This window comes from Aspergillus ibericus (assembly GCF_003184845.1).
Source record: "Aspergillus ibericus CBS 121593 unplaced genomic scaffold BO80scaffold_79, whole genome shotgun sequence".
NCBI classification, from domain to species: domain Eukaryota; kingdom Fungi; phylum Ascomycota; class Eurotiomycetes; order Eurotiales; family Aspergillaceae; genus Aspergillus; species Aspergillus ibericus.
The window spans coordinates 57287-82227 of NW_020292177.1; the positions used below are offsets into that span (position 1 = coordinate 57287).

A 24941-nucleotide genomic window follows, 5' to 3' on the forward strand; every position below is an offset into this window, starting at 1 on the left:
ACTACAAACCGCTAAGTTGAGAGAACCTGCGAGTTAAATTCATGAGAAAGAGCACCATGGGTTTTTGGGGAAGAATGGCTTGCCCGTCTACCCCAAAAAGGCAAGCAAAGGTCCGAGTGCTCGGCATATATATAGAGTCGGGATGGAGTAGACTATATAGGCATGTCAACCTCCGAGGCCATGTCAAGTGCTTGGACAGAGATGGGGAAATGAATCACGACCTAGAAAGGCAACTGGAGGTCCGAAGTTGGAAGACACCTGCCGAGTGCGATGTGAGCGTTGAACGTATAAAGGAGGATGATACACCCCAAGCTGGTGCAGTCTCAGCATCGCATTCTCATCACTTACTCCAGTTCAATTCTCTCATTTGCACACCATCCCATCCGAATCTACCATGGCTTCCATTGACTACGACGTGATTATTGTCGGGGCCGGTCCGGTTGGGCTTTTCCTCGCCTGCGAGCTCCGACTCGCTGGGTTAACCGTCCTCCTCCTTGAAAGAAGGACGGGCAATGAAGGTATGGCCGAGACTCGTGCGTTTGTCATGCATGCTCGCTCTTTGGAGATTTTCGCAGCGCGCGGTCTTCTCGACCAGTTCCTCCAAGCAGGGCAGAAGACCAGTTGGTGGCACTACGGCGTTCTCGACACCCGGCTCGATTATAGAGTCTTTGGGCCGGAGACTGATGCGAATTATGTCTTGCTAGTTCCGCAGTATCGGACGGAGGAGATCTTCCGTCACCGCGCAGAAGAGCTCGGAGCGGTGCTTGTGGAAGGAGTCAAGGTGCAATCGATTAATCCAACCGATCACAGCGTCACCGTGACGGGAGTCTACAACACCTCGGAGAAAAATGGTGAGCTCTTCACTGCAACTGGTAGATACCTTGTGGGGGCAGACGGCGTTCGCAGTACAATCCGCGAGCTCGCCCAGATCGATTTTGTTGGCAACCCACCCATCAATACCGTCATGAGCGGCGAGGCCACACTGGGAGTCCCCATGCCCAACCCATACATCGTGCACAACAAGAACGGCCTGGTGATCGCTGCAGACCTAAACGTACCCAGCGGCAGAACAAGGCTCAACGTTTTTGTCAGCTCCCAGGCAACGATCCCGGAGTCTGTCCCGGTCACGCTCGAGGAGTTGAGCGAGGGCCTGCGCACGATCACTGGCGTGGATTACAAACTCTCCAATCCCTGTATGCTGAAGCGATTCAGTAATGAACAGCGACTGGCCAGCAGATACCAGAACGGCAGAGTCTTCATTGTTGGAGATGCTTGTCATAAGCATCTTCCAGCCGGGGGGCAGGGACTGAACGTCGGTCTTCAAGAAGCGTTCAACCTAGGATGGAAGCTTGGAGCAGTTATTCGTTATTCGGCGCCTAGCTCATTGCTGCACACATACGAAGATGAGCGACTGCCAGCTGCGAAAGCTGTCGTGCAGAACACCACTTCGCAGTCTCTCCTTTTCTTCGCTTCCACCGGCCCGGAATGGGCGGTCAGAAATGCGATGGAAAAGCTCCTGCGCGTACCTGAAGCCAATAGAGAGTTGGCTTTGGAGATCAGCGGCTTTGCTGTTTCATATCCTAAACCATTGGATATGTTGCGCCCCGATGGATGGCAAACCCTGCCAAAGAGCATGCAGGGGATGCGAGCTCTCGATGTCAAAATACAGACACCGGATGGAGTAGTGACGAGACTCTCGGAGCATTTGAGGTGCGGTCGCTGGGTCCAGTTGATGCTCCCTGGGACGCCAAGGCACTCACAATCGATTCCAGCATTTAGCGATCGGACCGTGGTGGTGGAGGTTGCGGACATGCCGGATACGGAGGCAAGAGTCGGTCTTTACTCTGGGGATTTCAGTGGGATCCTGGTGCGCCCAGATGGATTTCTTGCATTTGGTCGTATGGACTAGTGGATTAGACTAGAGGCCAATACCTTGTAACTCACTCGGTAGCGCTTGATTATAAAGTAGAGTATTAGTTTATTTGGAGGACGTTTTGCGAAACCCAGTGCAATGCTTCCCTGTGTTATAGCTTGAGACACTGTACCTCGATGAGAAAACATGGAGGCCAGAATGCAGTGGGTGGACGGAAACTTTGACCACAGATGTGTATCACGCTCTTCCTGATATCTAGGTCAAGGCTCTTCTAGAAACGTATCGTCATACGTTGGGTTATTGAATCAAAGAGACTCCCAATCTGGGACGGACACACGACATCGAGTTTAGCAACGGTATTGTTCAAACTTGCTGGGGTTATCGCGCTCATCAAATGGGAGATCGGCATGGTAACGGTAGCTTTGTTCTAGCATATATATTGCTGGAGTTCTATATAGCAGCATCGTCGTATACTTCGGCGGACGTGAATGCAGTGAGGAAATCCCACGAGTCACTATCCCAGTCAATTCCCCCAATATCAAGGAAGAAATCAGGCGTAGGCTACACCAGAACCCTGTTAGCAATAATCGATGGGCCCGTCTGGGCCAACTTACAGGTTGGAGGTCGCCATGACCAACCACCGAAGATGAAGGCAGGCGATTCGGAGGAAGCGGGCTGGGTTCGGAAATTTCGCTCTTTCGGTAATGAGATTAGAGCACGCAAGTGCTATTTGGAGTAAGGATACTCACCTCCTTATTCCCTGACGCAGCGCTGCTTATCCTTTCAACCGTCTTATTATATCTTCCCAGACTCTGCCAGAGCGCCTGGGATACCCCATCAAGTGATTCACAACCGGCCATGCGTGATTTGACAGAAGCAATAGCCATAACCAAAAACATGTATTTCTTGAAGTCCTTCTTCTCATGTGAGGTCCATAGCTCTAGAACAGCAATACAGTCCCCAACAACCCTGATAAGATGCTCAGAATGATAATTATCACAGCCTCTCCCAGAGAGGTCGAGCGGGAACGTTGCCGGCAACGGGTGGCCTAGCAAGGATTCATCGACTCGTTCAAGCATCAGCTCGAGGCACAAACTAAGAGTCGAATTAAACAGGTCGTCAATAAGATAGCCCCCAGATAGAGCAGCCAAGGGGCGATCGTGACGGGCGTTAGACTCTCGGGACACGCATACCCCAAGAAAATCCAGCAATGTCAGGGAAGAAGACAAGCATCTGATGCGCGAGTAGTGGAAACCTGAATCATGAGCACCCTTCATGGCAAATGGGCGATGAAGGGCGAGGAGCAGCCGATGAGTGATAACGTTAAAGTGAGATACAAGAAATGATCTAGTTGAGTGGTTGACAACAGAGGCGCCATTATCACTGATCAATAGTCGGGACATAGCATCTGTAGACCCAATCACGCGTGCACTAAGACGCATTACTTCCTCGTAGGACAAGGGTTTAATGCGATTGAGGATTGTCGCCGCTTGAATTCTGACGTCTAGCATCTGATACTGGGTGATCTGATAGGAAGCCCTGGTAAATGTGCTCGGTGCTTTCGGCTCAGGGTTCGACGTACTGTTCTCTGAGATATCTTCATCGTCAATATTCGGCGGTGGAAGAACATCAAAACTATCCAGAGAGATACATGGCGGCAAGCCCGAGATGAGTGAACTTTGCACCTCAGCTTCCACGATAGCGACCCAAAGTCTTCGTCTCATTTCTCTTTGAAACACAGTCATAGAGTAGAAGGCAGCAGGGTCGCGATGAAGCCCGAAGGCTATGGCCTCCCGGATAAGCATTCCAGAGGAGAGCCAGCTGCGATCATGATCGCGTCCGCACACTTGACAAGCAAGTAGGAGCAAATATCGGGATTGAAGTGCCTGTATGGAGATCTTCCTCGTTGGCCAGCTCGCTTGCAGCCATAGTTGGATGTTTTCGAGCCACTCTAGAATTACCTTTCTGTCAATCATGGAGGAATAAATATTGTCTTCCCCATTTGAGAAGCAGTTGGCAATAGCGAGAGCAGACAGAAAACAGGATAGCGAGAACGGGCAACTGCTGGAGGCCTGAGATAGGATCGAGTCCACGCTGTCTAGGAAACTAGGGACATGCAAGACCCGGTGCGAGTATCCAAATGTTTCCAGATAACGTGATATCAATGGTTCGGCAATGTGCGGCGGGGGTATCCAGGACCTTTGCAGTCGTAGGACACTACTTTGGACCAAAGTGTCTGGCTCTGGACTGCATTTAGCCTTACTCGCCTTATAGTAAGACTTTACCTTTTCACGATTCTCCGACGCAACGCGCATGACATCTGTGAACTACTGACATTTAGCCCCCGTAAGAGCAGGATACATAGCGATGGAGAACTACCTTGCCAATGAGAGAGGCCCAATGGCTCCTCCCCCACACATGGGTATTGTCGTGCTTCCCGTGCGGATAATTGTCTAAGACGTCCACAGTTCCGAGCCCATCAATACGGCCAGGCACCTGTGACCTTGTGGAAGGGTCTTTTGATTGCTCCATGCTGTGGTTGAGCTGCAGAGCATCCAATTTCCGGAGCTCGGAAGCCGTCGTGGGCTCTATTTGTCGATCAGGTGCTGGAACATGGCGCACACCTGCAGACGAGCTATTTCTGGGGGGGTCCACCTCTCGAGCGGTGGTTTTTCCACCATCGGGAGAGCTATCTCTGTAGATGCACAGGTGAGTACATTTCGAGTCAATGCATCGTCGACACGGACGGCGGCGATCACATCTCAGCTTCCGTCGCCGGCACACTGCGCAGGACAGACGCTGTACTGTACGCTTCTGGACCCTAAAATCCGTGATTGTCATCATACTGGGCGTTAATGTGGTGGCGTGCAGTCATTGTAGGTGATAGATGAGGAATGATATCCTTCGGACTCATCGGGCTCGGACTTCGGAGGGTCACCTTCCTAATGGGGGAAGTTCTGCCGCATCCGGTTTACGGATGGCAGCAGCGGCCAGAGGAACTCTCGCTCGTTTGCGTCCTCCATCCCTCGGCCGCCGTCTTGCCTCATCTCGCCGTCATTCGGAGAAGCGAGCATTCCCGATTTATTCTCATTCTGTTTTATCAAGTCAAAATGCGGATTCACCGTCCTTCAAACCATAGACGTCCAGAGCCAACGGTCTCATGAAGTTCGTTAGTCCCGTGGGCCAACCGCCCGGGATCCCCACTGCACCCAATGCTTGCTTCCCCAGTTGGAATCGCTTCTTTACGATAGATGCATCCAACAGTATGCTCCCATCTTGTATGCGAGCGGTGAAGCGCAATGTTTTGCTGACTCTGGTGGTACGACTAGATCCTCTGTCAGCGACATATGTCTCAGCCCGCTATGCGTGCCCACTACTAGAAGCAGGTGTCGGGGTCCGATCCTGCCAATGAATCACAAGGATGGAACAGCCTGGAGACCATGGAGACTAGGCTTGACTGATGATAAGGCGAGGTTGTATTCCCATTGCCAGTACGAAAATTTTTGGCATCATAAAGACTTCAACATCGCGCTGTCATTTCTGTGAGTACCGTCAGGAATATGCCAACCACGCAAGAGTCCCTGGAAACCAAGGAGTCAGCTGTTATGGCATACCCTGCCCTATTTATGAAAGGCTATGCATCGATGCCCTGACGAACATGAGCTATCTTGCTGACTCCATCATCATTGCCATAGACTCTTCTCAGTCCTTCCTCGATGGCTACGCTACGCCGGCAGACGCCTTTGCGAAGTCCCTCCCCACCATACAGGGAATAGACAATGGAATGGAAGGCGACCTGTAGAATTCGTCTGGTTTCAACATAGGCTGGGAATCTGGCCGTGCATAACTCTGAAGTTCGGCATCGGGGAGGAAATGACGTCATCTACCCCAGAACCAACAAGCGCATGTTGAGAATGTCTGGTTTGATGACAGTTGATCTCAGGGAAGGTTGCTCTGAGCATCCATGGGCCGCATTGCCGAAAGGTTACATGCAGGAGAACGTACTATCCCTGAGCAAACCGGATCTGTCAAGTTTGCCTCCGGACTGCGTCATGGGAGCACCCTACGTGGTTGACCAAACAGCTCGCACATTCTGCCCCCGGTCGCTGGGCGGGATACCTCTTCGGGAGTTCCGATAGGCGGTCTAGCTGCTAATTCGCGCAGCGGTTTGTACCTTCTACTTCGGACATTCTGGCTCCTGGTGCGCATTTCGTGGTGACACTTGACTCGGTCATGGTTTATTCCTACTAATTTCTATGGGAAATCTAATACCTCGGAGTGAGGCTATACGAAGGAGATTAGGGATCTTTACCCTAGGGATTGCGTGCGACTGAAATGTAGCATGTGCGGTTCACATCGAGGGTCGTGGAGTGCGGCAAACTGTATCAGGGAGCTGTAGCCATTCCGATTGATTGCCTCGGACGTGACCCCACGCTGATCGATCGATGGAAGCTGCAGTAACCCCACTGTTACTGTTAAATTTTCCTCGGATGCCCCGACCTTCATGACGTCGCGCCACCATGGCTTCTTGACACCATGCTTGGCTTTTACAGGGCTGAGGGGTGGGACTATCTATAAGACTTGTCATCTCCATTTCCCACGCAACTGCTTTCCCGTAAATCAATCTACCTCCCGTATCTTTTGTCGAGCTCGATGTTGGTACGGGATCACTCGAGCAGTGCCAGGCTTCGGATTTCTCTCACGCCTCGGCAGTCGCATTGCCTGGGCTGCATTAATGAATCCAACCACAGCAGTTGTACTTCAGCAACCCTGACGAAGTCTCTTCGCTATGACGGCTAACGATTCTTCTACGAAGCTTTCGGGCCTGGACCCCGAAAAGCCCAACAAGACATTGGACCAAGGGGATAGCTTGAGCCCTACCCGTCAACCTGGAAATATACACGCAGAGCATGCCACGCAGTCGGACGATGATAGTGAACTTCGTGGGAGGTTCTATGGCCCTGACAAACGAGAGCTAACCGAAGACGACTGCTGCGAGAAGCTAGGCTTCTGTTTCCCCTGGTATAAGAAGTGGTCGATTCTTACCGTCATTTTCATCGTGCAGATGTCGATGAATTTCAATAGTAGTACCTTTTCCAACGCCGTGCCGCAATTATCGGAGCACTTTCACATCAGTGAGCAGGCAGCCCGGACAGGCCAAATGGTCTTCCTCGTCACGTACGCCTTTGGCTGCGAACTTTGGGCCCCGTGGAGTGAGGAATTTGGCCGGTGGCCCATTATGCAACTCAGCCTCCTGCTGGTGAATATCTGGCAGATACCCTGCGCGCTGGCTCCCAATTTTGGGACCATGGTCGTCTGTCGTGGCCTTGGTGGGCTGAGTTCAGCGGGTGGCTCGGTCACCCTCGGGATGACTGCCGACATGTGGGAGCCAGATGATCAGGGCTTTGCCGTAGCGTATGTGGTCCTATCTTCAGTTGGAGGGACCACGATTGGGCCCATCTTCGGCGGCATGATGCAGCAATGGTTGAACTGGCGATGGAACTTTTGGATCCAACTTATCTTCGGCGGTGTAACGCAGGTCCTTCACTTCTTCCTTGTCACCGAGACTCGGTCCACAATCCTCCTGGACCGGGAGGCCAAACGCCGACGCACATCGGGGGAGGAACCTGATGTGTATGGTCCAAACGAGCTGAAGCCCTCCCGGTTCAATGTCAAGGAAGTGCTGCGCGTTTGGCGCCGGCCGTTTGAGATGTTCCTCCGTGAACCCATCGTCCTCTTTCTTTCGTTGCTCTCTGGATTTTCGGACGCGCTCATCTTCACCTGCATTGAGTCGTTCGCGTTGGTGTTTGCACAGTGGGGGTTCGATGCACTCCAGATCGGACTATGCTTTATTGCCGTCTTAATCGGCTACTTGGTTGCCTACCTCATCTTCCTACCCGACATCTACCGCCAGCAACAAGTCAGGCACCGTGAAGGGAATGCGTCTCGAGTGGCCGAGCGGCGTCTTCTGCTCTTGCTCTTTATTGCCCCGCTTGAAACGATCGGACTGTTTGGGTTCGCCTGGACCTCGATGGGACCAGAATACACGCACTGGATGGTGCCGTTGGTGTTTGTCTTCTTGATCGCGATCGCCAACTATGGCATCTACATGGCGACGATCGACTACATGGTTGCGGCGTACGGCGAGTACTCCGCGTCGGCAACGGGAGGCAATGGGTTCGCGCGAGATCTGCTTGCGGGGCTGTCGGCTATGTACGCGACACCGATGTACAGCAACATCGGTGGCCGGTTCCATTTGCAATGGGCGAGCACGATCCTTGGGTGCTTGTCGGTTCTGGTGACGATTCCCATTTACATCTTCTATTGGAAGGGGCCTCAAATCCGGGCGAACAGCAAGTTCGCGCAAACCCTGGAGGCGGACCGGGAGCGGCACGCGGCCGTCCGTCGGGCCAGCCAAATAAGTGTTTCACAGAAGGCATCCGCGGCCTAGTCCGTACCAAGATGGACTTGCGGAGACCCGACTTGGCTGGTACGATGTGATGCTGACGATGTATCAAGATGTATGCTTAGATATTTTCTGCTTATTTAGCATTGTGGTACCAGGTTTGTGTGACGGTATTGTGTGGGATGATTTCACTTCCATTCACCCTTTGTCAGTCAATCGACTTGTAGTCACAAGGCGCTGTGATTTTACGCAGCTTAATGGGTCAACGTCATCAGGCACTCTGATCAGGAGTCAACTCCGCTATGCCATGACTTCCTATCTCATTGTCATGCACCTATCTTCCTAGCCTTGGACCTTTCCAGGATGCTACACAAACAATCCCATCACGGGGTTCCTGAAGTCTTAGACATCTCGTATTCGAATGCAACTTCACTTCACCATTGCCGCCGAATACCACCTTATTCCCTAGAGGGGACAAGTTCAAGGCACCCGGCCTGAGACATCCGGCTTCCCCGCCCGGGAGCCTCAGGTGCTTGACACCATGTGGGCCGATGGTTGGTGGATTGATGCAGTGAAAAATACAAGACGATAGGTGTCGCTGATGCTGTTGTACAAGCTAGCCCCGGCGAGCTTCTCCGCACTATTGACGCCACCAAGAGGGGTTGATCTCACGTCATCGAGGGCAGTCTCATTGAACCTGTCCACCATCGTTCAAACAGTACTGTGTATGTCTTTTATCCTAATTAATCTCTGGTTGAGTTGGAAGACGTCTTGCGGTTCCTGACCCGGTCTTTGCAGTTCCCCGCGTTTTGATCGCCTGCCCAAGGCCCAACGCAGGAATGATCCCTCGCCACATTAACCAGCGGCGGGCGCTACGATGACGCACATCAGACCAGTCTCGCCATTGGCCATGTTCCACACGGAGCGGTCAGGCAATCCGCAGGCACATGCTATCGCGGAGATCCAAGGGTCCAGACATGCAAGCTCGCCGACTATCGAAAGCTAGTTTAAGTTGAGACCGGGGTTACAAAACCTCTCCAGTCAGCACTCTGTGCTTGTGAGACATACCGACACCTCGTTTGTCTTTCACGGTCCGACAGATCCGGTCTGTGGACGCCTGAGCCAGTTCCAGGCTGTCCGAATGGTCGCGTTGACTCGCCAAGCTATCGGCCTTATCACGCTGAAGAAATGAATCGACCAAAATAGCACCGCAGCCTGGGCATCCTCACCAGGGAGTACCCGTCATACCACCGACAGGGAAGGCTTCTACGGCTACGGATTCTTCGCGGTCATGAAGACATTCACTGACGATTGGATGCCCATCACCTGGTCACATCCGGGAGACCTGGTTACTCGATTACCCGGCCGTCCGTTGAGACCGTCTGCAGACTAGCACTCAATACGACATCACAAGCGCGAGCCTCGATGCCATCACATCACGATGAGAGACGGGTCATGCCACTGAATTCGCCCCGCTTCGCAGATATATAAAGAACTCAAGATCCCATCTGGATTGTCCTGACATCCAACCCATCAATCCTCAGTCAATCAATCCAGCAAGATGCATCTCGCACACCTCACCATCCTCGCTGTCGTCTCCCACCTCGCGGCGGCAGTGCTGCCCCGCGACGACAGTCCCACTACCCTCGTCGCGGTGCCCTCTGCGGCCGTCGCCAATGCTGTGGCCACCCCCTCTCCGATTCAGCCGGGCATGACCAGCAACTGCAACTCTTTCCATCTGGTGGGCACCGGGGACACCTGCACTACCATTGCCAGCAGTGCAGGCATCTCCCTGGCCAACTTTTATTCCTGGAACTCCGGTGTCGGGACTGGCTGCGACACCCTCTGGCTGGGATATTATGTCTGCACGGGAGTGAGTAGCACCACGACTGTACCCAGCACCACCACCACTACCACCACCACCACGACCAGCGTGGCGACCCCGTCGCCGACGCAGTCGGGGATGGTGAGTAATTGTGACGCGTTCTATCTGGTGGCAACGGGTGATACGTGCACGACGGTTGCGCAGAAGAAGGCAGTGTCGGTGACGGATATTGTGTCGTGGAACCCGGGTGTTGGGACTGGTTGCACGAACTTGTGGTTGGGGTATTACATTTGCGTGGGTGTTTATTAGGTCCTTGGAGATGGTGGATTTATTGAGGACGAGAAGATAGTCACGATGGATGAGTGCTCTGGGATTAATCGGGCTCCTGTGGTATGTGAACCATGTCGGGTTGAGCTTGTCTGGGATAGGATGTGAGGGTATTTAGGGTTGTCAATAATGTGACGCGTTGAGTTGAGACTGTCTTGAATCACAGTCCAGTACTATTTCGCCTTAAGATGATAAACCATACTAAAGTAAGACTAAAGTGAGATGCTCCTCATTTAGAGTGTGACCTCTAGACTCTTACCATATTCACCAAAGGCATGACACTCCTCGATGAGAGTCTGTCAATTTGTAGCTTCGTCCGATACCACCCTACATCATCATCCATCGATATATCTCCTTGTTACCTAATAACACAGCATGTCTTTGATATGGTCATCCTGCTATCTCCTTCCGACTGCATCTACCTGAAGCACGACTCCACCACGGGCCCATCCGTTCCGCGGCCAGCCGCCCACGCGGAATTATCCTTCCGAAATGCCGCACAATCCGCGGTGGCCAATGCGGGTCCGCGGATTGCCGCTGATGGGCTTGGGTGCGGGGAAACCACCAACTGGCCGCTCACCGGTCGGAATGGAATGAAGGATGGCGGGTGGCTGTCCCCACCGCTGATAACACCGCGATCGATCCAACCGAGGGACGTGGACGGGTCCGGGCAGGCACTTAAAAAGGCCCAGATCCATCGCTCCGTTCCTGGCTAATTCCTTCGACCAGTATCCGTCAGCATGGCTCTTCAGACTGTGCTTCTCGCCGCCGTCGCGGTCGTCTACTTTGTCATCCGCTATCTCAACCGCACCGATGTTCCCAAGATCAAAGGCATCCCGGAAATTCCGGGGGTGCCCATGTTTGGAAACCTCCTCCAACTGGGCGAGCGTCATGCCGTGGTGGCACGGAAATGGGCCAAGCAATTTGGGCCTGTGTTCCAGGTGCGCATGGGCAATCGGGTGAGTTTACCTCCCAGTCTTGGATGGGAAGGGTGGTCTGACCGATCAGCGTGTCGTCTTCGCCAACAGCTTCGACTCGGTCCGTCAGCTCTGGATCAAAGATCAGAGTGCTTTGATCTCGCGCCCGACCTTCCACACCTTCCACAGCGTCGTGTCCTCCTCGCAGGGCTTCACAATTGGTACCTCGCCGTGGGACGAGTCCTGCAAGCGTCGCCGCAAGGCTGCTGCCACCGCCCTCAACCGCCCGGCCGTGCAATCGTACATGCCGATCATCGACCTTGAGAGCACGACCAGCATCAAGGAGCTGTTCAAGGATAGCCAAAACGGGACGGTGGACATCAATCCAAAGGCCTACTTTCAGCGATTTGCCTTGAACACCAGTCTCACTCTGAACTACGGATTTCGCATCGCGGGCAATGTCGACGACAAGCTGCTGCATGAGATTGTGACGGTCGAGCGTGGAGTGGCTAATTTCCGGAGTACCAGCAACAACTGGCAGGATTATATCCCGCTGCTGCGTATTTTGCCCAAGCAGAACCGCGAGGCGGGCGAGTTCCGGGCGCGTCGGGACAAGTACCTGAGCTTTTTGCTTGACATTCTTAAGGATCGTATTGCCAAGGGAACCGATAAGCCTTGCATTACTGGGAACATTCTGAAGGATCCGGAGGCGAAGCTGAATGAGGGTGAGCCAACTACCACTGCGATGGAGTCTTCGCTAACTATGAACAGCGGAAATTAAATCCATCTGTCTGACTATGGTCTCCGCTGGTCTGGATACCGTTCCTGGTAACCTCATCATGGGCATCGCCTATCTTGCCTCCGAAGACGGCCAACGGATCCAGCAAAAGGCATACGACGAGATCATGAAGGTGTATCCCGACGGCGACGCCTGGGAGAAATGTCTTGTCGAAGAGAAAGTGCCCTACGTGTCTGCCCTTGTCCGCGAAACCCTCCGCTTCTGGACTGTCATTCCCATCTGTCTTCCTCGCGAGAGTACCAAGGATATTGAGTATAACGGGGCGACAATCCCCGCCGGCACTACTTTCTTTATGGTACCCCCGCCCCCCACCCTTTCTCCATGCATAGATGCTAATAATATAGAACGCCTGGGCCGCCGACTACGACGAAGACCACTTCCAAATGCCCGACCAATTCATCCCCGAACGGTATCTCGATATCGCCGAAGGATCCGGCACCCCACACTACGGCTACGGCGCTGGATCGCGCATGTGCGCCGGCTCACATCTTGCCAACCGCCAACTCTTCACCGCGTATGTCCGTCTGATCACAGCGTTCACGATGCATCCCTCCCGCGATGAGGCCGACCGACCGATCCTGGATGCGATCTACTGTAATGAGATTGCCACTGGCTTGACGACCGAGCCGAAGCCGTTCAAGGTAGGATTCAAGCCACGGGACCCGGTGAGTTTGCAGCGGTGGATTGAGGAGAGTGATGAGCGGACGAAGGAGTTGTAGTATACCAGGGGAAAGGGACAGGTTATGATGATATGGTTGTACATATTACACAAATATACAGTAGGCATGCTTAGCTTACTATCTTCCATTAGCGAAAAAGACCGAATGTATCACACCGTCTGCTTGTAATCCACGTAGTTAGACAACCCCTCTTCCCCCCGAGCACTAGATTACTATATAGAGCAGTGCAATAAACCTACCCCACCACTCACCGCAGCTCAAACCAGTCCAACTAACCCCCCAATCAAAGCAGCCCAATAAATGAACCAAAAGACCGCCCGTCGATCGCGTGGAGACAGCGGAACCCCGCCGTGCCGCCGATCGGCTATAATCCTTCACCGCCGTGGCCCGACCATCCAATAATCCAGTTGCTCTTTCATCCTCTTCCATCCCATCCACTTCCACTACATTTCATCCACCATGAGCACTGATCCAGACCCATGGACTAATACCCTCGAACACGACGAAACAAATCCCCTCACAAATACCATTACCCGAAATGATCCCGACGCCGATGCCCTGGATGCAGCACGACCCCGCAAACGGAGAAGGAAATATATCGCGAAGGCTTGGTATCCCCATCCCCCCCCGCTTCCTTGGCTTAGTCCTACTATGTACTGAAAGGTTGCTAATAAGGCTGGACAGTAATGAATGCAAACGCCGCAAAATCAAATGTAACGGGCAGTCGCCGTGTCAGCGATGCGGACGGCAGCGGGTGGAATGTGTGTATGAGAGTCCGCCGCGGAGTGAGGGGGGTGAGAATCAGTATGTTATCCTATCTTCTTCTTCTTCTTCTTCTTCTTCTTCTTTTGTTTTTGTTAGTTAGTTGGTTGTGCTTGAATCGGGTTATGGTTGAATAAAGAGGGGATGTGTTAACGGAACCAGAGAATCCATGGACCGTCTCCTCGGCCAAATGTCCGCCATGCAGGAGCAAATCACCGCTCTGACGTCGGCTGTACATGCCCTAAGTCAGAATAACATTTCCATGTCCTCGGCCCGATCAGAGGCCGTATTCCGCCGCCGATCATCCATGAAAGAGAAAGAAAAGACCAAAGAAGTCGTCTTTCAAGGCCCCACGACATCAGCGTTTAGTTTAGATCTCGCCAAATCGAATCTGCAGCGCCGTGGGATCGTTGAGAATGGCGACCCTGATGCAGGGGAAGATGGCGACTTAACCCGTCCCGCGTCGCCGGTGCCCTCGCGGCACCCCGGAGATCCGTTATGGACGATTAGCAAGACCGAAGCGCTACGGTTGTGTCGCGTGTATGAGGAGGAGATGGGGATCATGTATCCCGTGTTGGATCTGCAGGTGTCGTTGCAGCAGGTGGAGTGGTTGTATGGCGGGGAGGCGTGGCCGCGGGTGCGAGGGGGGGAGGGGGAGGGGGAGGGGCTCGATGGGGACGATGTGCATATTCTGCGTCTGGTGTTTGCGTGTGCGTTGACGGCCGAAGCAGCGGGGAGTAGTGCTCTCGCGATGGGGTTGTTTGAGAGTGTGCGTGAGGTGGCGGATAATTGTGTGTGGGGGGTGGCTGAAATTAAGAATATTATCTTTTTGACGTTGGTGGTGAGTGATATACCTTCAACTGGGAATTGACTAACCAGACAGGCTATCTTCTACTTCCAAATCGACGAGGAAACCCTCGCGTGGCGCACCATCGGCATCGTCGAGCGCATGTGTCTGGAGAAGGGCCTTCATCGACGGGAGACTCTGAATCAGCCGTCCATTGCCAAATTCGGCAAAGATCGTGTCCTGCGTCTGTTCTGGTCCATCTACATTCTTGACATCCGATGGAGCTTCGGCACCGGCATGCCCTTTTCCCTCGAAGACACCGACATCGATCCGTGGCTGCCCGAGCCGGAGGAAAAAACGCCCTATCTACGGGTCATGATCCGGTACAGTCGGATCGCAGCTAAAGTATGGAAGTTCATTTCGGCCTTCAACAACACCAACGAGATCAAAAAAGAGGAAATGAACTATCTCGACTGGCAGGTTCAGCGCTGGACAGCAGATATTCCACCCGTGCTGCGCCTCGATTCGTCACCTGTCGAGCTGCAAGATCAAGCGCCCCGGAGTCTACGTCGATTGCGCGCGCTGTTATACCTCCGGGCGAACCAGCTACGCATGCTCATCCATCGCCCGGTGCTGCACTCGGCGGCGCATATAGCGCGATACCCGGCGGAATCGCAGACGGTGGTGGAGCTAGCGAAGGGTTCGATCCGGTTTATTACGCGGTTGAATGAGACCACGGATATTTACCGTCTGCAGCAGGTCACCTTTAACTGGTTCTTGGTGTCGGCTGTCGCGGTGGTGTTTCTGGCTGTGACGCAGGCCCCGAGTCAATTCAGCACCCAGTGCAAAGAGGAGTTCTATATGGCCTTGGAACTGGTCAAAGGGTTCTCAACCAAGTCATACATCTCACTGCGTCTGTGGAAGTCCATTCGCAGTCTACGCAAACTGGGCCCGCAGCTAATGCATCGCGAGCCAGAGCGAGAGTGGGAATCGCGAGAAATACCCAGGACAGTGGAGATAGCACCCAGCCAGTCCACCGGCACGCAAGAACAGTCACCACTCGACGGAGCACAGATGACGCGCGAGCTCATGGAATGGTTCGAAGCCGTGGGAAACTTAGAAACGCAAATCATGGGCATGGCGCCACAGGGGTTCGACGAGGGATGGCAGCGGTATGATTACGGAGAGGAATTATCAAGTGTAATGAAGGATTGTTTTTAGTGCAGCACACCCAGCTATCACTGCAATACATTAATAATATATATCAGTCAAAAACACCCAACCCCCCCCTTCAACCTCTCCAAATCCTCCACCCGCCAATCAGTCACCAGCATATGTCCCGGCTCATGCGCAAACACCAATCCCTCAATCTTCTCCCCGGCCGCTTCGATCGCCATTTGCGGCGTCACACCACATGCCTACCCATTAGCATACCCCAACACCATATACAGCAAGAGAAGAAGATACGTACCCAAAAAACAGGAACCTCCCCCGGTTCAAAATCCTGCCTCTCCCCGAAATCCGGGTCCTCAATATCCCTGATCCCCAATCTTTTGACAGCATCCCAGCCCCAATCCACCGGCTCGCCATGGGTGGCTAAATACGGGCGTGTGATTTCGCGAACCCGCTCGATGTCTTCTTCCCGGTATGGTCGCATCGAGACGATGCAGGTTCCGTTGGTGAAGATCCCTGCGGGCAGGAGGGGGATGGTGGTGCGGTACATGGCTACGATGGTGGATGTGAGGTGGTGGCGGGGGGTCAGGTTTGCGTCGTGTAGGGCGGATTCGAAGCTGAAGGAGCAGCCGATTAGGAATGCTGTATATTGTTCCCCATCTTTGTTCCCTGCTTCTTCTTCCTGTTGTTGTTGTAGTTGTTTTTGGGGGGTGAATGGGTACGGCCAAACATCTAATAAATCACGTTTGTTGGCTTCCACACATTTCCCATGTTTATAGACCCGATAGCGCGGACAATCTGTCCGGAGATCAAAATCTGGGGACTGAATACATCGGGATGGGGTGATTTGGTGGGGATTTCCGGGGGCGCTGCTGATCCCGAGTAATGGGCAGGCGACGGGGTTACGGAGACAGAGGTTGTGGAAATCCTCGCTGTATTTGTGGGGCAGGATGAGCAGGTTGGCTTGGAGCGTGCCTGGGGAGTAGCCGGCTGTGTTGGTGATGGTGTTTTGGCGGGCCAGGAGGCGGGTTTGTTGGCTGGTTAGGGTTGAGGGGATGGTCATGTTGATTCAAGTATGGTACTTGTGTTGCGACTTGTTTGTTGACGGGGATAGTGAGTAGTTGGTATTGTTATATACGGGGCATCATGGAATCATCTGAATCTGATAGATAACCTATCAGCATACCCCATACTATCGGTTTGTGGGCTCCGATATGCGGGGATGATAGCCAACAGGATGGGGCACCCATGATAAGCGTACCTAGGAGGAGTATGCCGCCAATTAGATCTACTGGCTAGATAGCTAACACGGCTGCTTATCAGCTATCGGCCCGATGCGCACACGGACATCCTCCGGTTGAGCGAGTCGTCAGAGATAGCATGATACCCGTTATCTGTGATGCCTGCATGGCCGTCTGTTTAAACCGAAGCCTGCTCGTTTGAAGCCTGCTCGTTGACAGCCTACTGTCTGTCAATCATGGCTGCGATGGATCTCGAGCGTAAAGTCTCAATTCGCAAGTCTCTCGATCAGAGGACTGCTGAAGAGACGGCTATTGGCGATATCGATGTCGTGCTCGACCCTATCAAAGAGAAGAAGCTTCTCATGAAGCTGGACATGGCCTTTGTGCCGATTATCATGTTGACCTATCTATCATGCTTCCTCGACCGAAGTAACATCGGTATGCCTATATCTCCATCATATTACTATACCTCCACACTAACCGTCCCAGGAAATGTCAAAGTCGCCGGCATGCCGCAAGACATCGGCGCCTCCGACAGCGAATACTCCACCGCCGTCTCCATCTTCTACGCCACCTATGTGCTCCTCGAAGCCCCGTGGGCCGTGGCCATGAAACGTCTCACCCCCCGCAACATTCTCACCGGCCTCTGCATCATCTGGTCCATCACCACCGTCTTCACCGGCTTCATCCACAACGTGGCCTCCCTCTACGCCACCCGATTGATCCTCGGCGGCTGCGAAGCCGGTCTCTTCCCATGCCTCAACCTCTACCTCACCATGGTCTACCGTCGCGAAGAACAAGCCAAACGCGTCTCCTACCTAATGAGCTGCGCCGCGATCTCCGGTGCCGTTGGCGGCCTCCTCGCCTACGGTTTATTACAAATGGACGGCATCGGCGGAAAAGCCGGCTGGAGGTACCTCCCCCCCCTCCCCTCCCCCTATACCCCAATACTAAGAAGAATCAAGATGGGTCTACATAATCGAAGGCCTCTTCAGCCTCATCTGCGCAATCCTCATCTGGTTCGGTCTCCCCAACGACCCGAGCAACGCATACTTCCTCACCGACGATGAAAAAGGCATGATGCGCATCCGCAACGACCAACGCCGGAAATACATGGGCAGTGAGCAGTTCAGCTGGGAGGAGATGCATATCGCGTTGCGGGATCCCAAGTTACTATTCAGCGCTGTTACCCAGTTCTGTCAGGATATTCTCCTCTATGGGTTTAGTACTTTTCTCCCCACCATTCTGGAGAGTCTCGGGTATGATAGTCTTATGAGTAATGTGCTCACGGTGCCGGTGTATATTTGGGCCGCGGCGGTGTTTATTGCTGTTGCGGTGTGGGCGGATCGTGTAGGGAGGTTTTCCATTGTATGTCCCCCCCCCCCCCCCCACTGCCTTCCATTCAGCCCTATTCGGTAGGCTATGTGGTACTCATACTAATGTATTAGTTCATCCTCATCACCAACATCTTCGGCATCCTCGGCTACATCCTCCTCCTCAGCGTCCCCTCCAACCCCATCAAATACTTCGCCACGTACCTCTGCGGCATCGCCGTCTACACCGGCGTCGGCCTCAACGTCGCCTGGCTGAACGTCAACGTGGCGCCGCAATACCGTCGCGCCCTCGCCATCGGTCTCCAACAAACCATTGGCAATTGTGCGGGCATTGTGGCGGGTCAGGTGTATCGTACGTCGCCGTATGTGCTCGGGAATGGGTTTAGTTTGGGGGCGTTGGTGGTCGCGCAGGTGGTCGTGGCGTCGCATGCGGTGTATTTGAGACGGGAGAATGTGGTCAAAGAGGGGGTTTTGGCGGGGGGAGTGGATACGCGCCGTGTGCGGACGGGCGATGGGGAGGTGGAGTTTAGGTATCATATTTAGCTACTACATAGGACTTAAGATCTGTTCTTTTGTTTGCTGGGCTCGTTGGTTACTAATGTATGCTTTTTTTAGTTATTTGGGATGTAATATTTAGAATTGGAGAGTTACTGGTATTGGTATTGTGCTGGTTCTAAGGGGTAGGTTACATCACCGGAAGGGGTATGACGCACGCCATGACATCCATACTTCCTGGTTTATAATTTCACCCTTCAGCCCTATCCATTAGAACATCATAATTAATTTTCTGGCTTACATTCATATACCCAGCCCAGCACACACGAACACACCAATCTATAATTATTCATTGGCGTCACTCTCCACCCAACCATATCCACCACACATCCACTACACATCCACTACACATCCACTACACATCCACTACACATCCACTATACATCCACTACACATCCACTACACATCCACTATACATCCACTTTACAACACACATCTAAATAAAGGAGCAACCATGGGCTCCTGCTTCTCCCTCTCCAGCCGTAACCGTCGCCAATACCCCATGGGCGGTATGGGCGGGGGCTATCCCCCTCCCCGACCACACCACGGCGGTGGCGGGATGCCAATGCAGTCGTTCGGGGGACACGGACATGGACATCATCATGGGGGTGGGTTTGGGGGTGGTCCGGGAGGGTTTGGGGGACATCATGGGGGGCATGGCGGGCATCATGGTGGAGGAGGGTTTGGTGGCGGGAGAGGAGGGTTTGGTGGGGGGCGAGGGGGGAGAGGGGGGTGGTGATTATTCTTTTGGGAAGGGTAGGTAAGTTGGGGGTGTTTGTGGTTGGGATGTGCATGTGCTAATGTGGTGTCGTATAGAAGAGGGTCGTGGTAAGGGATATTGGTTTGGGTGGAGTTGGAGTACTGGATGGATGAAGTGATGATACCAGATGTTTGACAATACGGGGGGTTAGAGATTGGATTCAATATTATGGCTGTGATGGGTTCTAATACGAATATATTTTTGCTTTGTCCTTTGAATTGACACACAACTTGATTTATCTTTTCGCGTTGCAGGCATCCGCAGATGTAAGCTGTGCTTCTATGCTTCCTGCCCATGTGGAGAGCAACTAGTAATACACGTAGCAGATACTGGCTGCATACTATTATTTAGATACATACCTATACCTCTAGAGCTTTCATAAAAGCAGGGCTCTCGTAGCCCTCCACCACCTTGGAGATAGGCAGGAAATGGGCCTCAGAAACATCGTTCTGCAGCTGACGGACATAATGCTGGGCCACCTTGAGCCACAAGCCTTTTTCCCGTTGACTGGCTTCCGAGCCTTGCCAGACCCACAGCCGGCTGCCCACATCGTACAGGAAGATATCGTTGGCAACCAAATCAGACTGGGTGACCCGCTGACCATCCTTGACCAGATCAAAAGTCAGTGTGCCAGACGCATCACTCAGTCTAAAGAGCTTGCGGCGATCATCCGTGTGCTTGGAAAAGCGTCCCGGTCGGGGGGCCTGGAATGTGGTCGCGTCCGCCTCCTTACCGCCCAGCAGGTCCACAATCACCCGGGACCGCGACTCGAGTTGCGACAGCACCTCGACATCAATATGCTTGGCCAGGGTCATGTCGTTGACCACCTGAGCAGCCTTGGCCTTTTCCATCGGGCTGCAGTTCTTGCCCTGCCAGACCCAGATCTTGTCGCCTTTGTCTAGAACGAACACGTCGTTCTCGTCCAGACTCTGCCATGTGGGTTCGACCTCATGCACGATGATCGATCGGGGCACACTGGGGTGCTTGAACACGCGAAGCAAGGTCAACACCTCCTTGGGTGCCTCAGGCTCGACGTGGGTGAAGCCGGACCGCACGCCGCCCGACCGGATGGCGATATGACGGAACAGCCCAAGGAATTCCTCCGAGGGCTCCTGCTGGATTTCACGGTGCTGCGTTGCAGTGCCATGCAGGAATTCATCCAGCTCGACGGTCTTATAGGCAGCCGTGCCAGCCTCATCCTGGGTGGTCTTGCTGCCCAGCCAGAAGAAGATGTCATGACCGAGTTTATCCCCCACTTTATACGAGTGCAGCACGATGTAACTGTCTCCGTCGTAGAACTCGCCGGTTCGTTCCTTGGGCCAGGCGACGACCTCGAAATCCTCAATTCGCCAGACGTAGAGACCCGGCTCCTGGCCGATCTGTCCGTTGTTCCAGGCCGGCTCGGTGGCAGCGGAGTTGTACTTGACGCGGTGGTCGAGGTCGGATCCGATCAATTCGACATTGCTGTCTTTGATGTCATATTCTTTGAGATGGACGAGTCCTTCGTGGGGTGCCATATTTGCAGTAGTGAGATGATGATGCAGATGTTGAGCAGAGCTCAGCTGCGGGGGCGGCAGAACGGTGAGGGGCAGGCGGTGAGCTCAGCTAGACATGTGATCGGCGCCGCTTTATACAGGTAAACCGAACTGATCCCTGCCTCCTGAGTAAACAACAAATAGTGACTCATTGATTGATATAACTGGGTGTTGACTAGTTCCTCAATACACCATCTCTCATCAGAAATATAATGCTGCTGCTCACGAAAATGGGACACCACCTGGGGAGAGCATCGATCGTGGCGCTGTGGATTCCACGTTTTGCATGGCTGAGATGGCCCAACAAATCCCTCACCAGTGCATTCGTGTCGGCAATCGCACACTGCCGATGATGACCTTGCCTGGAGCTGTTCAGAAATTCGGATCTGGTGCACCTGCTCCACATTGTTTGCTGCTGCGAGGGACGTCAACACCGGTCTGAGCACAATCAACAGCACACAATCAGTTACAATGTAACCTGATATCACTACACATTCAGACAGCACAAGTATAGATCAATCTGACAGCTCCATAAACTTTTTGATCTCTCTTCCAGCCATCCACAGCAACAGTATGACGCACATAAACCTCCGGAGAAGCACCTGGAGAGCACCTGGAGAAACACCTGGAGAAGCACCCGGAGTACAGGATCGGCTGATGCACGAGAATTCCAGCACTGCACTGGAAAGGAATCTTCCGTGTAGATCGCTCGTCAGTTGTGTCCCTTGCATTCCACTGCTATGCGGCAGTATAGAAGTCAGCCAGATTGCCGAGCTGGAATGCTGATAGCATTCTCCCAACACCACCTCAACAGCTTCACTGCTTCATGGAGACTACAATATCCTTGACTAAATCCACGAGAATTCGAAATAAGTGCTCAGTCTATCAGAACCTTCATCACCTCGTATCTTCCTAGCAAGCGGCCCTGAACTTACTGCGGTCATCACTGCACATATCTCCGGCATACCCCTTGATCGGTATGGATTCTCTCCACCGTATGGACGAGTATACGCAAAGCCCGGCGATGATCTTCTACAGATTCAGCCCTGACGCGGCTGCTACGTGACCTGTCCAAGCCAGTAGTTACGAAGATACACTGCAGGGGTCGATATATCTATACAGCCATGTGCTTCAACTGCCCCAGCCATAATTTTAAACACGTACCAGCACGTATCGAAGATGAAATCAGCTATCGTGGAAACGGCAGGAATGGATGAGTACCTGCTCAAGAATCATCTGGAGTTCACCGACGACGGACAGTTCGTCCGATGGGGAAGAGGCAACAAGAACCATCCGCGCAATTGGAGCACCACGCGGAAGGTGTTTGACATTGGCCTCATTTTTCTGCTGGATCTCTTCGTGTATGTGCTCACACCTCGTCCTGAACCGTGCTAACTTGCAAAGAACTGCTACGAGTACAGCTGGGGTATGTCCTCGTTCTACATATCGACATCTCTAACCCTCCCAGGCATCGGCTGCTTCTGAAGCCCGACATGAATATCACATCGGGACAACCTTGTCCACATTCTGCTTCGTCACTCTGTATGTCTCCCACACATCTGCTGATCCCGCTAACCGTTCAGGTTCCTCATCGGACAGGTCGTCGGCGCCATCATCTTCCCTCCCTGGTCTGAATCCTTCGGCCGTAAAAGGCTCTACATCATCAGCAGCACCGGCAGCAGCTTGTGCTGTCTGATCATCGGCGTCGTCCATTCCCTAACCGCCGTCATCATCTGCCGCATCCTCGGGGGCTTCTTCAGTGCCATTCCCTACACCGTGGGCAGCGGCAGCAACGAGGACATGTTTGATACTCGCGCACGCATCTGGACCATCTTCCTCTGGACCATCGCCTCCAACGTCGGCCTCCTCATCGGGCCCATCACCAGCACCGTCATCATCCAAAGCCTCCACTGGTACCCCTCCCGCCCCTTCAGTATCATCCCTACTAACCCACCAGGCGCTGGGTCTTCTACATCTACACCATCATCCTCTCGATCCTCAGCCTCCTCTTCCTCCTGATCCGCGAATCCCGCCCCGCCCTCCTCCTCGCCAATGAAGTCTCCCGCATCCGACACGAAACCGGGCACGACACCCTCCAACCCTTGAATCACGACCACTCCCCAGACATCCAGACCTTCATCAAAGCCTCCCTCTTCCGCCCATTACAACTCTTCTTCGGCGAACTCCTCATCTTCACCATTGCCATCATGATCGCCTTCTCCTTCGCCCTCGTCTACATCTTCACCGAAGCCCTCCAACCCATCTACGAATCCATGGGCTTCTCCCCTACTTCCGCCTGCCTCCCGTTCCTCGCCCTCGGCGTCGGCGTCGTCATCAGCACCCTCACCCGCTTCCTCGACTTCCACATCCTCGACGCCCGTCGCGCCGCATCCCAACCCATCAAACCGGAAGATAAACTCATCGGTCTGGCCATCGGAGCCCCGGTCTTCGCCATCGGACTCTGGTGGTTCGCGTGGACGATTCCCCCGCACGCGGAACACATCCACTGGATCATTCCCACCATCTCGCTCGCACTCATCGGCTACGCCCTAAACGAATTTGACACCGTCCTCTACGGATACCTCTCCGATAGTTATTTAAGTTATGCAGCGAGTGGCACCGCCTCGGTACAGTTACTTCGTGCTCTCCTATCCGGTGCGTTCCCGTTGTTTACGAGACAGATGTTCGATGGGCTGGGGAATAATGTTGCGGCGTCGTTGCTGGCGGCTCTAGCGACGGCGTTTTGTGCCGTGCCGTTGTTGTTTTTGTTTTATGGCGAGAGAATTAGGGCGAAGAGTCGGTTTGCGCGGTATAGTTTGGAGATTCAGGATGAGGTAGGGAAGGAGGGTAGTTAGGTGATTATGGAGCTGAGGGTTTGGAAGGGGGTGTATGATATGGGATTGGTGTATGGTGTTATGATTCATCATGGAGTTTGTAGTAGTTTTGCTATGAGGTTCGGGTTTGAGAAAAAAAAAAAAAGTATGTGGGAGCTGGGATCAAGTTGATTGTTCCAACGGAATGGAGTTGATTGAGATCATCGGGCATACGATGGCTTTGAGCACGTATTGATAAGATGAACAATTTGAAATCTTCGTCAACTAGATTCATGACTTGGACAGAAAACACCGAGATAATACACAAAGCAAATGAACAGACTTATTCCATGACACGAACTCTCCTGTCTAACATCTACCTGGCTTGTCCAGCTGCCATTGACAGATAATCAACATAGACAGCCCTCCCCGTGCCCTTCACAAAAATGGTCAAGTTGATATATCACCACTCAGGCTCCATCATGCCACTTTGCTCCAACGCCGGAATTTACATTCAGCAGCTTCTCGATACCATCATCCTTCATACGCACGTTGTACGCACCCTCGGACAGTTCAGAACCGGTACTGGGTTTAACCTAGTACGAAGCAGATATATCACATATTCACAGGCAATCAGACTCAAGTTCACATATTCCACTCATCATCAACCCATACACTCAACCAACACACCACCATGCATCCTCCCACCTAAGCACACACCTTACAATCCCAACGCCTTCAAAATCGCCTTTCCAACCCCCGTCGCACTCGCCGGATTCTGCCCCGTCACAACCACCCCCCCGAGCTCGTGCACGCTCGAAACCACCACCTTCTCGGCCCACGGCTCCGCCCGCACATACCTCGCGCCCACGCGCTTGAGCTCATCCTCCAACATGAACGGCATGATGGAGCTCAGCTGCACCTGGTCTTCCTCGACGTTAGAGAAAGCGGTGACTTCGGCACCGGCGAGCAGAGGCGTGCCGGAGGGGGTGGTGGCGTTGACGAGGACCGCGGGGCCGTGGCAGACGGCGGCGACGGGCTTTTTGGCCACAGCGAAGGATTGGATTAGGGAGAGGGAGGTCTGGTCGCTGTAGAGGTCGTACATTGCTACAGAGTAGTTCTGTTAGTTGGTGGGTGGGATGGGAGGGGGATGG

General features: G+C 53.4%; 11 protein-coding genes across 11 annotated transcripts; 7 read left to right on the plus strand and 4 right to left on the minus strand.

Annotated features, from left to right (window-relative positions):
- Positions 1-394: 394 nt before the first annotated feature.
- BO80DRAFT_469522 (uncharacterized protein) lies at positions 395-1977 on the plus strand (the record flags this gene model as incomplete). Its single annotated transcript, XM_025723021.1, has 2 exons — positions 395-1898; positions 1952-1977. The coding sequence occupies 2 exons, from the start codon at positions 395-397 to the stop codon at positions 1975-1977; spliced, it is 1530 nt and encodes a 509-aa protein (XP_025569615.1).
- A 279-nt stretch (positions 1978-2256) lies between these two features.
- Positions 2257-4739, minus strand: BO80DRAFT_430000 (fungal specific transcription factor domain-containing protein). The gene is made up of 4 exons (XM_025720609.1): positions 4253-4739; positions 2623-4200; positions 2488-2568; positions 2257-2434 (listed from the first exon to the last, which is right to left on the minus strand). The coding sequence occupies exons 1-4, from the start codon at positions 4715-4717 to the stop codon at positions 2324-2326; spliced, it is 2235 nt and encodes a 744-aa protein (XP_025569616.1). The 5' UTR covers positions 4718-4739; the 3' UTR covers positions 2257-2323.
- Positions 4740-6520: 1781 nt separating this feature from the next.
- BO80DRAFT_266777 (MFS multidrug transporter) lies at positions 6521-8564 on the plus strand. The gene has a single exon (XM_025714794.1). It carries the CDS (start codon positions 6663-6665, stop codon positions 8322-8324), a length of 1662 nt encoding a protein of 553 aa, XP_025569617.1. The 5' UTR covers positions 6521-6662; the 3' UTR covers positions 8325-8564.
- An 849-nt stretch (positions 8565-9413) lies between these two features.
- On the plus strand, positions 9414-10752 carry BO80DRAFT_266861 (LysM peptidoglycan-binding domain-containing protein). Its single transcript, XM_025714795.1, has one exon. The coding sequence runs from the start codon at positions 9841-9843 to the stop codon at positions 10411-10413; it is 573 nt and encodes a 190-aa protein (XP_025569618.1). The 5' UTR covers positions 9414-9840; the 3' UTR covers positions 10414-10752.
- A 297-nt stretch (positions 10753-11049) lies between these two features.
- Positions 11050-12980, plus strand: BO80DRAFT_469526 (cytochrome P450). Its single transcript, XM_025723022.1, has 4 exons — positions 11050-11390; positions 11440-12073; positions 12120-12442; positions 12492-12980. The coding sequence occupies exons 1-4, from the start codon at positions 11172-11174 to the stop codon at positions 12864-12866; spliced, it is 1551 nt and encodes a 516-aa protein (XP_025569619.1). The 5' UTR covers positions 11050-11171; the 3' UTR covers positions 12867-12980.
- Positions 12981-13262: 282 nt separating this feature from the next.
- Positions 13263-15626, plus strand: BO80DRAFT_419323 (putative C6 transcription factor). Its single transcript, XM_025718306.1, has 4 exons — positions 13263-13438; positions 13512-13631; positions 13752-14430; positions 14473-15626. The coding sequence occupies exons 1-4, from the start codon at positions 13287-13289 to the stop codon at positions 15595-15597; spliced, it is 2076 nt and encodes a 691-aa protein (XP_025569620.1). The 5' UTR covers positions 13263-13286; the 3' UTR covers positions 15598-15626.
- Positions 15627-15643: 17 nt separating this feature from the next.
- BO80DRAFT_506270 (DUF1445 domain protein) lies at positions 15644-16653 on the minus strand (the record flags this gene model as incomplete). The annotated part of the gene is made up of 2 exons (XM_025724538.1): positions 15848-16653; positions 15644-15794 (listed from the first exon to the last, which is right to left on the minus strand). The coding sequence occupies exons 1-2, from the start codon at positions 16610-16612 to the stop codon at positions 15645-15647; spliced, it is 915 nt and encodes a 304-aa protein (XP_025569621.1). The 5' UTR covers positions 16613-16653.
- A 323-nt stretch (positions 16654-16976) lies between these two features.
- Positions 16977-18710, plus strand: BO80DRAFT_469529 (permease of the major facilitator superfamily). Its single transcript, XM_025723023.1, has 4 exons — positions 16977-17228; positions 17280-17703; positions 17756-18158; positions 18239-18710. Exons 1-4 carry the CDS (start codon positions 17027-17029, stop codon positions 18665-18667), a joined length of 1458 nt encoding a protein of 485 aa, XP_025569622.1. The 5' UTR covers positions 16977-17026; the 3' UTR covers positions 18668-18710.
- A 909-nt stretch (positions 18711-19619) lies between these two features.
- On the minus strand, positions 19620-21123 carry BO80DRAFT_430006 (gelsolin family protein). Its single transcript, XM_025720610.1, has one exon. It carries the CDS (start codon positions 20954-20956, stop codon positions 19799-19801), a length of 1158 nt encoding a protein of 385 aa, XP_025569623.1. The 5' UTR covers positions 20957-21123; the 3' UTR covers positions 19620-19798.
- A 1030-nt stretch (positions 21124-22153) lies between these two features.
- On the plus strand, positions 22154-23829 carry BO80DRAFT_369197 (MFS multidrug transporter; the record flags this gene model as incomplete). The annotated part of the gene is made up of 5 exons (XM_025716380.1): positions 22154-22335; positions 22379-22400; positions 22443-22516; positions 22558-22887; positions 22932-23829. The coding sequence occupies 5 exons, from the start codon at positions 22154-22156 to the stop codon at positions 23827-23829; spliced, it is 1506 nt and encodes a 501-aa protein (XP_025569624.1).
- Positions 23830-24508: 679 nt separating this feature from the next.
- BO80DRAFT_369176 (type 1 glutamine amidotransferase domain-containing protein) lies at positions 24509-24892 on the minus strand (the record flags this gene model as incomplete). Its single annotated transcript, XM_025716378.1, has 1 exon — positions 24509-24892. One exon carries the CDS (start codon positions 24890-24892, stop codon positions 24509-24511), a length of 384 nt encoding a protein of 127 aa, XP_025569625.1.
- Between the last annotated feature and the right edge of the window lie 49 nt (positions 24893-24941).

Coding starts and splice junctions, on each gene's coding strand:
- BO80DRAFT_266777 (XM_025714794.1), top strand. CDS start 6,663: ATGACGGCTAACGATTCTTCTACGAAGCTTTCGGGCCTGGACCCCGAA.
- BO80DRAFT_430006 (XM_025720610.1), bottom strand. CDS start 20,956: ATGGCACCCCACGAAGGACTCGTCCATCTCAAAGAATATGACATCAAA.
- BO80DRAFT_469526 (XM_025723022.1), top strand. CDS start 11,172: ATGGCTCTTCAGACTGTGCTTCTCGCCGCCGTCGCGGTCGTCTACTTT. Junction 12,074..12,119: donor GGAGGCGAAGCTGAATGAGG/GTGAGCCAACTA, acceptor AACTATGAACAG/CGGAAATTAAATCCATCTGT. Junction 12,443..12,491: donor CCGGCACTACTTTCTTTATG/GTACCCCCGCCC, acceptor CTAATAATATAG/AACGCCTGGGCCGCCGACTA.
- BO80DRAFT_430000 (XM_025720609.1), bottom strand. CDS start 4,717: ATGATGACAATCACGGATTTTAGGGTCCAGAAGCGTACAGTACAGCGT. Junction 4,201..4,252: donor GGGCCTCTCTCATTGGCAAG/GTAGTTCTCCAT, acceptor AAATGTCAGTAG/TTCACAGATGTCATGCGCGT. Junction 2,435..2,487: donor GTCATGGCGACCTCCAACCT/GTAAGTTGGCCC, acceptor GTTCTGGTGTAG/CCTACGCCTGATTTCTTCCT.
- BO80DRAFT_419323 (XM_025718306.1), top strand. CDS start 13,287: ATGAGCACTGATCCAGACCCATGGACTAATACCCTCGAACACGACGAA. Junction 13,632..13,751: donor AGTGAGGGGGGTGAGAATCA/GTATGTTATCCT, acceptor TAACGGAACCAG/AGAATCCATGGACCGTCTCC. Junction 14,431..14,472: donor TTATCTTTTTGACGTTGGTG/GTGAGTGATATA, acceptor CTAACCAGACAG/GCTATCTTCTACTTCCAAAT.
- BO80DRAFT_469529 (XM_025723023.1), top strand. CDS start 17,027: ATGGCTGCGATGGATCTCGAGCGTAAAGTCTCAATTCGCAAGTCTCTC. Junction 17,704..17,755: donor GGCGGAAAAGCCGGCTGGAG/GTACCTCCCCCC, acceptor AGAAGAATCAAG/ATGGGTCTACATAATCGAAG. Junction 18,159..18,238: donor GTGTAGGGAGGTTTTCCATT/GTATGTCCCCCC, acceptor CTAATGTATTAG/TTCATCCTCATCACCAACAT.
- BO80DRAFT_266861 (XM_025714795.1), top strand. CDS start 9,841: ATGCATCTCGCACACCTCACCATCCTCGCTGTCGTCTCCCACCTCGCG.